This window comes from Rhagoletis zephyria, unplaced genomic scaffold (assembly GCF_001687245.7).
Source record: "Rhagoletis zephyria isolate East Lansing unplaced genomic scaffold, Rhagoletis_zephyria_1.1 Rzeph_scaffold_02279, whole genome shotgun sequence".
NCBI classification, from domain to species: Eukaryota; Metazoa; Arthropoda; class Insecta; order Diptera; family Tephritidae; genus Rhagoletis; species Rhagoletis zephyria.
Window position 1 is genome coordinate 35,699 of NW_016159363.1, and position 13,727 is coordinate 49,425.

The window sequence follows — 13,727 nt, forward strand, 5'->3', positions numbered from 1 at the left end:
TGAAAGTATTATTTCTCGTCTCTAATTTTCTATAAAACTATTTGCAGTCATTAACCAACAAATAAGTTGTCAAAAAATTGCCAAAAACAACAACTGCTATACGAAATAAAATTATTAGTGGCAAATCAAAATTTTGAAAAGTGCCGATTTTCACATTCGACAGTTGGACATGGTAGCGACGAGATGTACGAGCATTTTTTTCTTAAGAGCTGCATACTGATTTAAGAAATTTTTTATAGAAGAAAATTTATTTTCATGATAAGAGATGACGGAAAATCGTTCCACATTACATCACACTCCTACCCTGTCGGAAACACCAACAACGAAAATGAAAAATTTATTTTCCATTTATTGTGCGTAATTTTATATGAATTTTTAGTTTTTCTTGAGAGCCTTTACAAATAAAAAAAATTTCGAAATACATACGCAGCCATATAACTTGATTTCAAGAGAAGCGAATTTTCATGGGGACGTTCAGAAGGCGCAACAGCTCAGTAACTGGTGCGATTGCACCTTCTGAACGCGTTGTTGCGTACTTCTGATCAACTGAATAGTTGCGTGTTAGATGATCGTAATATTTTTCTGATCATTTGAGACAACATGTTGGTGTGTACCTTTGAGAGTTGAATTTGACAGCTAATGTATGAAGTCGTTCAAAAGACGCATAACGATCACTGATTTTTGTTTAGCAACGGTTGCGCTCAACTGCTGCGCCTTCTGAACCTACCTATTGATAACTTTTTTTTTTGANTGAGTTTTTTTTTAATAAATACCAAAATTAGAGGTGTATGAATGGCGAAAGAAAAACTTTATCCGATTTTTTTAGATCGAAACTAGATTTTTACATATGTACATATGTACATGCATACATAAATATATTTAATATGAAATTGAAATTTTCACATCAATTTGGGCTATTTTCAAACCCATGGTTTCAATTGTACGCATACCGGCCGGGTTTTCCCCACAACTTGGTTTTGCTGCAGTGAAGCGACAGAGCAAGTGACGAGAAAAAATATATGCGGACACTTATATATGTATCTATGCACATACATATGTACTTAGGTATGTATATCATATATATATGTATGCATTTTAGTTGAAAGTACGTTTTGCTCGTCGCTCTCTTCATCGCTCCACTACATTCCTGTCCAAAGTTTTATTCAGATACCACAAATGTATGTTTTCTTCGAAAATACTCAAGTACTACCAGTAGAGTACTCTACTGTCAAATACCTTTTACTCGCAGTAGTTGCGGAAGGCAAAGTAAATACTCTACGCGTCTTGCTATTGATCGGTAGTTTACGTACGCTTGCAGAAACTGGTTTATGCTTACTCACACTTGACCCGAACGATGAGTGTAAAGGAGGGAAAGTATTTGCACGGCGATCGGAAGTCTTGTTAGGCCGTTTAAATGGAATTGCGCAGGAGTTTAGTACATACATATGTATGTACACTGAGAAAATGATAGGGGTAAAACGCATTTAGGCTCTGGGAAGAGTTGTCTATAAAAACAGATTCTTATGGGTTTTTGAATAGTAATTTAAAATTTTCTTATGATAAATAAAGGATCATAGGATAAAGGATGGAGAAAAATCAGCAGGACTTCCTTGGAAAAAAGGCGAAAATATACATACATACAGTGACTTACATAGGTGACCACTTGTTGACTTTTTAAAATTTCACAATGTTTTCCTAGTTAAACTTTTTTTATTTTTCTATAAAAAATATCGTCCAAGCTTTAACCAAATTTTCGTCAAAATTTCAAAGTTTCAAACTTTTTAATTTGAATCTATAGCACATTCTTGGGCATGCAGTTTACAAAAGTAAACTAAGTAGTAAGGATTACTAAAGTAAATAAATAGTAAGGATTAGACATGGATTAGACAAGGATGAGAGGCATGAGCCACTTAACTGTTTTTTTTTTTCTTTGAATTATGTCGTTACTGCAGATGACCATCGATATGTAAGTATGTATATAAATTTAAGATGACAGAGAGAAGAACTTGCGCGCCATTGATCATGCTTCGGTTTCTAATTTTTCTACATATGTATGTATGTATATTCATACAAATATGCGGTATCCTAGTAGCACTATATTCAAAGTACATCCATGTTCCTTGACCGTCACGACTGCTCCATTGTTTTTATTGAAAAATAAGTAAGCAGTGTAATAACGGTTTTAGAAAAAATCATTTCATAGTTGCAACTCAGCACTGAGGGCGATAAAATAGTTCATAAGGGGCACGAGAGTGCAACGATTAGGCGCCAAACGAATATAAAAGGAAAAAGCCAATTTAGTTTTAGTACCCAGCACATGTTTGCTCAGGTACTTTTATTCGTTTAAAATTCTCTCGAATAATATCTTAATCATTGCGATACGATGCTACAAGTACAAAAGTAGATGGTAATTACAAATACAGTTAAAGCTCGATTATCCGAACCTCCATCAACCTGTAACATTTAGATATTGACCGCACCTGGCCTGGGTTCAAGCCCTGGTCAAAGCAACATCGCAAAAGAAATTTAGAAGAAGGGGCAAACTTCCGAGTGTATTTCTGCCATAACAGCTTCTCATAAAAATACAATCGCCGTTCGGAGTCGGCGTAAAAACTGTAGGTCCCTCCGCTTTGTGTGACAACATCAAGGCGCACGCACGCCACAAGTCGGAGGAGAAGCTCAGCCATACACTAACATCTGTGTAAGCGCCAAACTATTATTATTATCTAGATATTAACCGTGACGCTGAATGATTGTTTTATGCTTCTATTATCCGTGATTTAACTCTACATATTATCCGCAATGCATGTGTTCGTTTATTTTTCGTACAGTTCGGGGATATCTTTCTTGCGTAATTAGTAGCATACCAAATTTCGTCTCCATTCATTCGAAGTTAAACTGTATTTTTACTAGCACTAAAGCAAATATCGCAGTGATCCAAAATGGTTACGAAAAGCCGCCGATCACTTAAAGTGTTGGCTGCGAAATTTTTTACCTACATCGGTTGGGTACAAGATCACATTAATAATATTGGAAATCGGAAAGCTAAAGCAAATAGGTCGTCACTACACTCCTCTCTGTTTTGTAGGCCAGTGATGCACCAGGTATTCCTTTACAAAACTTAAGATGTTTTAATAATTCACTGGCAATTTTAACCCGCATTTCCGGGCACTGACTGATTGAGGGTGCTGAAACCATACTGGTCCACAATTCAGGTCGAACTAGATTAATGGCGCTCGAAAGGAATTCGAATAGTTTAAAATCGGAAGCATATAAAAATGTTTCATAGTATGGTCTAAGTAAAAAAGTATGTACGAAGTTATTTTAAAATATAGTGAAAGAGACAGCGAATGATATGTAACGGTATTTCAAAGCTGGAGTGGAGAAATCAGGAAAAATAGTCTCATTGGATTAAAAGATGCCTTAACTTTTAAACACCTTTTTTTGCTATTCTTGCGTCAAGGAATCAATTTCCATATTCACAAGAATGGCAAAATATATTTTGATGTTGTTCCTTACATTTATTGCACGCTGTTTTCAGGTTAAAAAAATTGAAAATGTTTCCGTTGAAGCTCGCTTTTATGGTAACAAAAAAAAACCTTTTTATTCAATCAGACATTTGACAAAGTAATTTTTTGATTTTTTTTTACCTAGAAACAGGATGTAATGAACTTTAAAAAAGTTTGAATGTGTTTTTTGATGCTTGCGACCAGAGAAGCAGGTTCTTTGAAGCAGGAACAAACAAATATCTAAAATAATAAGCATTGGGTATAAAATACAAGTACTGAGTAAATTTAAGGGATACATATCTCTTTGAACACATACATACATATGCATTTATGTATATACATAAGTACATAAATAAACAAATGAGTCTTAGCAAGTACCTATATACACATACTTATGTATATACTCAGCAGGGAAATCATATACTCATGTAAGAAATTTTTGAACAAATACACGTGATTAGGGACATAATAATAATAGTTAATAATAGATTGGCGCTTACCCAATATATTATGGCGTTTCGCTTCTACAAAAAATTGTGCCTTCTCATTGCCCTCTTCTTAGTATTCATGCGTAGAACACAAAGACAAAGTACCGAAAACGGCATTAGGATTTGGCCGAGCTTCTCCTCCGATTTGTGGCGTGCGCCTTGAACCGCGATTGTATTTTTATGGGAAGCTATTTGCATGGCGGAAATACACTCGGAGGTTTGCCACTGCCTGCCGAGGGGCGACCGCTATCAGAAAAACCTTTTTTGTTTTTTATTTGTAGATGTTATGCACACTGAGCAAAATCCATAGTTTTCTATCGGAAAACCCTGTTTATCTGCGGGAGATTCCCAGCAATAATACTCAATTGTTTATTTAACCATTTTTTCATCGCAACTATAAATTATAGGTCCGCCAAAAACCCAAAAAAAACCCCGAAAAATGCAATGGGCGGACCAATAAAACATCGTTAGTTTTAAAAAAAGCGTTGAATAAACAATTGGGTACTATTATTGAAAGTCTCTTGAAGAGAACCAGAGTTTTCCGATCAAAAAATATTGATATTCAAGAATTCCATTTCATTTCTACGAAACGTTTTTTCCCCATATAAAATACATGGTAAATTTTGAGCGCTTTGAGCGACCTCTAAATATTGTTTGATTTTAAAATAAAAATAGGGGTATACTTTTTTCGATACAGAACAATCCTAGGGGATGAGAGCATTACAATTCCGACTTTAATGTTTTTGAACCACCCTAATGCACATACATATGAACATATAATTTGTAAATAAATATTGTACATAAGCAAGAAGCACTGAGCTTACAAATATCAGTAACGAATGAAATTATTATTTATTTATATTCATAAACTCTCGGTATGTGTTTACCTACATTTCTTTAAATCGTTTGCAATCAAAAACTATCGTATGTATTTACACACATATGTAAATGTATGTATATGATAAAAAGTGCCACATAATTGTTCGCATGAATAAAAGGTTCTACATCAAGTCGAATTTAAACCAGTTTCTATTAATTCGTGCAACATTAACAACTAAACTGGAATAGCAATGTTGAATAAGATAATACCTTTTTTGGCGATTCTATCAGGATGTACCTATGTGCATTCATGTACACTCAATATTGGCGGACCCTCGCCCTTATTTACAAAGGATTTTGGATCTAAAACTATAGTTTTCAAAGCACATGGAAACATATTGGTATTTGAAAACGGTGAAACTATTCAGGCTTACTGTGCCAACGGAATAATTGTGGAGAGGTGCGATTTTTACATTTATAAACTAAATAGTGTAAAACATGTTTGAATTCTCAGGGATTACTATGGTAATCTTTCCCCAAAAGAACGTACGGCAACGTTCTTATGTGAAGGGACTTCAATTCGGGTTTCAGGAAGTGTCCAAAGTAATTTAAAAGTTTTTTGCTCACCTGAGCCAACTCTAAGTCTTTACGAAAGCAGCAGAGAATTACAAAAATGTGCATCTTTTATGAGCTATGCACTTGGTGTTAAGCTTCCAGCCGTTGGTGATATCACCAAGGCTGCCGTCTGTTATGACCTGGAAAGGTTAACATTGAAATTCGTCACCTATATTGCGGACCATAAAAAAGTTTTGATAACAAATAAGGTAAGATTAATTTGAATGCATCGGTTTAACAGCGTCTCATTGAACTTATTTCAAAGCTAAAAACTGTGAGCGAATTGCCTGTGAATTTGGCTGAAAAAGTCAATGGCTTGAAAAACTATTTCAATTTCATAGAGTAAGTAATTTTGTCTTTAAACTGAATGCATGCAAATATCTACGTTTATTTACCCAATAAACATTTTGGCAAATGACCTTCGATATCCAATATGAATATCGAACAGAGAGCCAACTCATAACCAACCTTGGTTTTCCAACGTTCATAGTATATTGGAATTACACTGAGATGGGTTCGAAAAAAAAATGGTAACCATAGTAACAAGAGAGAAAGTGAAATCCAGCTCATTCTTGAAGGGAAATATAAGATAATCACTCTCTCTCATTAAAATTATAAATCGATAATGGGCTGGATTTCGAATTCATAACGAAAGAAAAATACATTGGATAACGAAGGTTCCGTTTTGCTGGAGAATGGCCTAGTTCTCGAACCGAATACTAACCTATTTCACATTCGTTATCGAAGGTGAGACTCGAAAAAAAGGTTAGTTTTCGAATCATTTTCGAATTGTTAACCAAGCCGAATGTTTATTGGGTACTGACATATTTACATACATACATTCATATTTTCATATTTTTCTTACTGAAATTTCTAGCGTCATAAGTATTATGTATGTATGTAGGTGTGTTACTGTAATGAGGTAATTAAAAAATTATATATATTTTCGTAGTCAAAAATCGTTGGAAATCTCACAAGAACTTGAGAAGTTCCCCTTCAATTCAAATGAATTTCATTTCTCGAGCTTATTGCAAAGCGAACCACTGAATGATGAACTCAAAGACTATGCCTATCTCTTCAACACAATGTGGTGGCGCCAATTGCGTCAGGAGAACTGGCGCTACTTCCTCGATGCACTGCGCGAACGCACGCTGTCTGCCAAATATCAAGTTTTTATGGGCACCTATGGTAATATCACCATTCCTTCGACGCAACCCAATTGTAGTTCAACCAAAAGCGAAGTGGTGTCCGTACATAATGAGGACATGGTCGTCCAAGCACCTGGCTACATATGGGCCTACTTGAAGTCTCTTATACCCGGGGAATCGGAAGAATTTGTGGTCATCGGACACAATTCCCCCTACGTAAGGCAATTCACTTTAGTTTATTTTCTTTTTTTTCAACTTATTTTTATGTGAGCGTGTGTATACATTTATATTATGTATGTATAACTTTCTTATGAATTATAGGCAAGGAATCCGTCGCACACTGAATTCTGTACAGTCGACATATGCGATAACATTGCTTGGTTAAGGGAAAGCAATTTCGGGAACTTACGCCGACTGCCTTCACTTGGCTATACTTTTTGCTGCCGTCCCGAGGATGTAGCCAAGGTTATTGATTATTTTCCCTTATACGACGATGATGATGATGATATTGAACAACAAGAACCATAAAGACAATATATGAAAATAATTATAAATTTGGAAAACCCTTATGGGTTCCCAACGAATAAAAAAGGAATTAAAACGCATTATATGTCCGTATTTTTTTTAGCTTGAAATCGCTTAGAAAACTGTTAGTATTTATTTTTTTCGTTGAACTGGTGTAAATTAGTAAGCATTAATAAAAGTAGACTGGCGCTTACACGTATGGTAGTGTTTGGCCGATCTTCTCCTCCGATTTGTGTCGTGCGCCTTGATGTTGTCACACAGGGGAGAGGAGGCATCTACAGTTTACGCCGACTCCGAGCGACGATTGCATTTTTACGAGAAGCTGTTTTTCATGGCAGAATACACTCGGAGATTTGCCATTGCCTGCCGATGGCGACCGCTTTTAAAAAAAAAAAAACACTTTTTTATGTTTTATTTGTAGATGTTGGTCGGAAACTGGGCTCGTACTCAAGCCCTGCATAACCACTACACCACAGCAGCCGCCATAGATAAAAATAAATATTTCTGATCGAATAAGAAGATATCTTTCAGAAATCTCAAAAAAATAAAATTATGATAACTTTTACTAACTATTGTTTACATAAACGATAATTAGCAATTTAGGTAGATATTAGGAAGTAAGCTACAAAAAAAAATATAAAAAAATCCATCACTTCAATTTCCCGAAGTAAGTACTTTTTCAGTTTCATTATTCTTGCAGATTTACTAAGTCCTTAGGGGTATTTTCGACTAATAGTGCTGATTTGTTTAAATAAAAACTTAATTTTAAACTAATTTATTTTGGGTTTTTGCATAAAAATTTTTTAAAACTGCTTTTTGCACTTTTCTTAGTGTTATTACGTATTGCTAGAGTGTAATATTATTATTATTATTATTAGTTATTTTATTTGTTCGTTCATCATGCACGAAACAATTCTGAGGTTGGTTGGAAACAATATTTAGCCCACCCTAATGTACATAAGTAAACACGCACAAAAACATATATGGAACATATGTATGTATGTTCATATATAAATTTGCATCGCAGGCGACTCATTTAAACTTTATACAATACAATGTATGCATTGGATAACCAATCTTATGAGATTAGAATAAGCAAGCATCTCAAATTCATAAACATGATATGCCCATCATGAAATTCCCTGCTTGGTATAAACAAATAAATACATATGGATGTTGGTATGTATACAAACCTTCCCCGATAATATTGATACCATCAGCCTGAAGTTCTACATAAAAAAATCACACAAACGTAGGAGTGTGTTGTTGAAAGTAATACGAAAATTATTCAATCTAAGCGAGCAAAAAAGTAATTATTATGTACATAAATGTTATCAAAAGCCCTTAAATAAACTGGAGTTCAAATATCATGCGTTCAATTATATACATACACTAAGGCAATGGACACTTTTGTAGAGCATTCAATTCTGAAGAAACCCCATTATTAACCATGATTGTACCATAAAATGCCTCTGAGCTGTAGACTTTTTAAGAAAAAAACTCAAAGTTTACGTGTATTTTATATGGGAAATTTTGCACGCCTTGGGCGAGTACTTAATGTTAATATTAAGGGTTCAAATTTTCAGGGAGCTTTTTTTTAGGTGTTTTCCACAAAATTTTGAGGTAGGAATGAAAAAAAAACAATAGTCGCAAAAAAAATCGACCTAATATACACACATATGTAAGTTAGATATTTTATCATGCTTATTGACGGAGAAATAAGAACTATCCGTATATCGATATCTGAGATCGATAAGATCGACTTAACTCGGCAGCCAGTTCAAAATCTTAGAAAACTTTTCAAGAAGGCCCAATTTCAGAATTTTATTGAAAAACACCCTATAACAGAATTTGGTTGAAGAACGCCCCATCTCAGCTGTCGATTCAAAAACACCTTATCACGAACGGCGATTTTATTTTTATGACAAGCCGTTTTTCGTGGTAGAATACACTCGGAGGTTTGCCATTGCCTGCCGAGGGGCGACCGCTATTTGAAAACAATTGTTTGAAAGAAAAAAAATTTACATTACTTCTTGGCTCCACCTAACTGAGAAATTAAAATATCTTACACTGGGCCCAGGTACCGATTAAGAAATGTGTAGGTAATCGCCTTTCGCTGAGTCAGGTTTGTCTTCTCCTGTATATTATTTGCCTTCTTGTGGTAAATATAATATGGGTATTCATAGAAACACGTAAATGCTTCGTAACAGCGTAAACCTCGTAAATAAAACGTTGTTCCATACAAAATTAAGTAAGTTTACGAAGTTTACTTGGTTACGAGGTATTTACGCGTTTAGATGAATTGCCCTAAGTAATAATTTTCCATTGTTTCGAAAAAGAATATGTATCTAGTATTATTTATAATAAACTGTTGTAGTCAAGAAATTATGATAGGAAAAAGTCTCAACATAAAAATTTGGACAAGATGCCGTTCAACTGGAAAGATATATATCGTCACCTGAAACGCAAAACGACGGTAGAAACATGGTAAATGAAATGGAAAAGTCGCGACTAATAATTTAATTTTTTTTTTTTATAAAATGATGTGGGATTCATCAATGAAAAGGTGAATTTTGAATTTTTTATTAGTTATAACTTTTTGCATTTCCGCGATGATGTTTGTTACGTCTTTTTGTATTTCAGGTGACGATATGAAAGTTTCGGATTTCCTTCGAAAACGTCTTCCATTAAAAGAGACAATAATAGAAATTAAATATTATAAGAGCCACCTTAATATGCATCTGCCATTCTACTTTGTTGTATGTATCACATCAAATAAACAAAGGCGGTGCCCTTTTACTGATGGTCCTAACTNACATATCACATCAAATAAACAAAGGCGGTGCCCTTTTACTGATGGTCCTAACTATATGTAATGCCGCTTTTAACTACAAAATGCAAGCTCAGCTCTATACGTATAGATTTGTGTGTTAGTACACAATCACATTTATATTGCGATTGCATATATGTATGTAGTTCAGAATTAAGTGATAGCCGATTGATTAATATAAAATGTCCAGCAACAGGCTCATCATTTTCAGTTTCGCTAACTTCCGAGCCGCGCGCAGTGTCAGCAATATGTTTAAAATAAATTTTCAAATATTTGTGCTGAGTTGTTTGTGTTTGAGCTTCTCGTACTGCTGTCAATTAATAGTACGACGTCCATATCCACTGCTGATCAAAAATTTTGGTTCGAAAAATATTACCTTTCGTGCCAGTGGAAAGGGAGTTACTCTTAACAAAGGAGAATCCGTGGAAGTGTATTGCGGCAGCGGGTTAAATATAGAGAATTCGTGAGTTTTTATGAACTAATTTCGAAGAAAGCTAAGAGATCGTCTGTGGCGATAATAAGTAATTTTTCTGTTTATTTCTTATAAGCAATGGCTACACACAACTACCAAACAATCAATACCAGACGGCATTATTGTTTTGTGATGAAAATAATTATATAAGAGCGCGGGGAATATATGAAAACAGACACGAGAGCGAAGTTCTACGTATATATTGTTCATCGTCATCTAGTGAAAGCTTATATGAAAGCAAAAGGAAGTTGGGCAACTGCGAGGGATCTATGAGCTATGTAATTGGCGAAAAAATTCCGTTTTTAGGAACAATTAAGAAACTGGCAATGTGCTACGATATAGACAACTTTGCATTGAAATATGCAAATTACATTGCTTACCAAAAAAAAGACATTTTAATTTCTTACGAGGTAAGTTACTTTAGAACTAAGCGTATACTACATATGCAATGGTGCTATTTTAATGCAACTGACTGTGCGTTTTAAACTAACTCCTAAGCTATACTTATTTTTACACTTTAGGATAACTTTGATAATGATCTGGAAGTGGACCTCGAACAAAAGGTAGACAATCTGGAAAACTATTTCGATTTCATGAGGTGATTGTTCTAAGCTTTAAGTTGTGCAAAATATACTCATTCTTAATCGCTGGAAATAAGATTTCTCGCTTAAAAAATAATATACCGACGGATGTGTGGAAGATCGCCCTATCTTGGCTGCCGATTCGAAAACGCCCTACCTAAGCAAACCGTTGAAAAACGTCCTATTTCAGAATTTGGTTGAATAACGCCCCATCTTAGCTGGCGATATATTGAATTTATATTGAGATAGGACGTTTTCGAAGCGTCATTAAAGATAGGGCGTTTCTGAACGAAATTCTGAGATAAAGCGTTCTATAGAAAATTCCCGAAATAGGGCGTTTTTCAACGGTTTGCTGAGATAGGGCGTTTTCGAATCGACACCCGCTATAGGGCGATCTTCCATTCAGCTGACGATCTGTATTTTCCCATATTGTTATTAATTTTTTTCTTGCCTACAGTCAAGACTCTTTTACTAGCTCAAGAGATCGGCAGCAAAACGTCTTCTTCAATGCTTTCAAATTCGATTATGACTTGATCATTCAAGACGAACAGCTGAATAAGAAGTTCGACAGCTGGAACTACATGTTGAACACTATGTGGTGGAGTAAGTTACGTCAAAATAACTGGCGTTTCTTCCTCGACGCCTTAGAGGAACGCACAAATTCGGTAAAATATAGAGTGTATGTGGGCACATACGGAAACGCAACTTTGCCAGCAACAGAAAGCTCCAATGGCCAGCCGGAGGCAGTGGCCGTGCAAACCGATGGGTTAGCAGTTACGGCGCCATTGTACATCTGGGCATATTTGAAATCGCTTTCACCCGGAAACGACGAGGATTTCGTGGTCTTAGCGCACAATTCACCCTACGTAATTGAATGGGTTTTTTTACGCAAAAGTATGTATGTAAATTCTAACTTTTCTCTGTTCTACTTCCAGAGTCAATCTCCTGACCACACTGAGTTTTGTGCCAGCGATTTCTGCGATGATATACAATGGCTAAACGACAGCAGATTCGGACGCCTTCGGCGCATACCCACTTTTGGATACACATTCTGTTGCCGTGCGGAGGAGGTGGCGAAAGTGATCGATTACTTTCCTGTGGCTACGCTAGCTATCGAAACGTCTACCGCAGCTGCTGCAGCGGCTACATCTCAATGACTATTTTTTATACTTTTTTAATATTTGGACACCATAAGCCTTAAATAAAATTGTGGATGATCTAGACTTGAATAAAAACAATAAATAGTGTAAAAATAGGTAAAAATATGGGACAAAAAATAGATTCTTTGCTGTAAAAGGCTTTTTCAATGTTTCAATTCTGCTGTGACTACATAGAAAGGAATGCATTTTCTATAGCACTAAAGCCATATCGATATAATATTTATTCAAACTAGAGAGGGTTTCACAATATTTTGGCTTCTTACGGAGATCGATCGGGTCTAATGTGCATACATATGAACACAGATAGTCAATATTTAACTCATTTACATTGTTGCTTATCAGCTTTCGTATATTCACAATTTAAATTTTTATAGAGGAGCCAAAGTCTGATGGCAAAAGAATTTCACTTAATCGAAATCACAATGAATGTGTATATATTAGGGAGTTCCAGATAGTTATTATTGTTTTCAAAATTCGATAACGTACATATGTATACACATACATATATAATTACATATCGACAGCTGAGTGGAAGATCGACCTATCTCAGCAGCCGGTAAGAAAACGCCGTATCTAACAAAATGGCTCCAAAACGCCCTACTTCAGAAGCAGCAGCCTCCTCTTCAACTCGAGCTACGAAACCACTGAGCTCTCCTACGGCAGAAACAAAGCACATAATAGGTGCAAGCACACACACCAACGCTAAGCCATTAAAGACACTGGTACGGGAAATCCGAAGTTTAGTTTTTTTTTTCACAAAAGTGGAACGAACCGAAAGGCCACAAGCGCCGACCCCGAGGATTCTGCGAACTACATTCCGCTAAAAGCGTCGTTTGAAATTTTTGCGGATGGACACAGAGCACACCACTTAAAAGTCATTCTCCTGGTCCGATGTACCGATTACGCCGTTATAAAAAAAAAATCTGAAACGCGGCAGATCAGAGTGGCCTATCTTATGTATTGTGGGTCGCTGAATCCGAATCCGAGGTCAGTATTTAAAAGTTAGCATATTTAAAACAAAAAATTCAACAAGCTCCCATAAATATTTCGATCTTTTTAACTAGATTTCTTAGAAAGATTTTGAGTACGCAGTTTAATAGCGTATTCACTTTAAGTACAATAAAATGCAAGTCTGAAGTTGCTGGGACTTNTTTTTTCTGAACGTTCCGAGAACGAAGAATGACACTGAAGATGGCACAATGCCGAAACCGGTTTGTCTCCAAACCAAATTTGACACGGGATAACGGAAAACCGTTCCACAATACATTACATTCATTTACTTTGGTCAAAGTGGGATTGTTTAAAGTTGTAAGTGTACGGGTAAAGTTCCAGGAACACAATTGAAAGATATCGTATGATTTTTCACGTAAATGGTCAACCTACATACGTAAACACTTACTCAAAATCGTTGAAATTGTTTATAATAGAAATTGTTTATACCGTATCGGAAAATCAACTACCGCGGCCGCTGCACAGTGGGGTCGAAATCAAAAAGTGCGGCTAAAATTCAAACCTTTAAAGAAAATATTCGAAATTTCATAATAGGAATGGGGGAGGGGAGCGGGGGGGGGGGGGGGGGG

At 35.6% G+C, this 13,727-nt stretch overlaps 2 protein-coding genes across 2 annotated transcripts; both read left to right on the forward strand.

The window, feature by feature from the left end:
• Window positions 1-4,963: 4,963 nt before the first annotated feature.
• LOC108366460 (uncharacterized) lies at window positions 4,964-7,187 on the forward strand. Its single transcript, XM_017620878.1, has 5 exons — window positions 4,964-5,276; window positions 5,331-5,640; window positions 5,697-5,773; window positions 6,384-6,795; window positions 6,901-7,187. The coding sequence occupies exons 1-5, from the start codon at window positions 5,068-5,070 to the stop codon at window positions 7,105-7,107; spliced, it is 1,215 nt and encodes a 404-aa protein (XP_017476367.1). The 5' UTR covers window positions 4,964-5,067; the 3' UTR covers window positions 7,108-7,187.
• A 2,943-nt stretch (window positions 7,188-10,130) lies between these two features.
• LOC108366462 (uncharacterized) lies at window positions 10,131-12,210 on the forward strand. Its single transcript, XM_017620881.1, has 5 exons — window positions 10,131-10,397; window positions 10,483-10,816; window positions 10,928-11,004; window positions 11,445-11,853; window positions 11,923-12,210. Exons 1-5 carry the CDS (start codon window positions 10,183-10,185, stop codon window positions 12,142-12,144), a joined length of 1,257 nt encoding a protein of 418 aa, XP_017476370.1. The 5' UTR covers window positions 10,131-10,182; the 3' UTR covers window positions 12,145-12,210.
• The last annotated feature ends 1,517 nt before the right edge of the window (window positions 12,211-13,727 follow it).

Coding starts and splice junctions, on each gene's coding strand:
- LOC108366460 (XM_017620878.1), top strand. CDS start 5,068: ATGTTGAATAAGATAATACCTTTTTTGGCGATTCTATCAGGATGTACC. Junction 5,277..5,330: donor AACGGAATAATTGTGGAGAG/GTGCGATTTTTA, acceptor TTGAATTCTCAG/GGATTACTATGGTAATCTTT. Junction 5,641..5,696: donor AAGTTTTGATAACAAATAAG/GTAAGATTAATT, acceptor CTTATTTCAAAG/CTAAAAACTGTGAGCGAATT.
- LOC108366462 (XM_017620881.1), top strand. CDS start 10,183: ATGTTTAAAATAAATTTTCAAATATTTGTGCTGAGTTGTTTGTGTTTG. Junction 11,005..11,444: donor AACTATTTCGATTTCATGAG/GTGATTGTTCTA, acceptor TCTTGCCTACAG/TCAAGACTCTTTTACTAGCT. Junction 11,854..11,922: donor TAGCGCACAATTCACCCTAC/GTAATTGAATGG, acceptor TTCTACTTCCAG/AGTCAATCTCCTGACCACAC.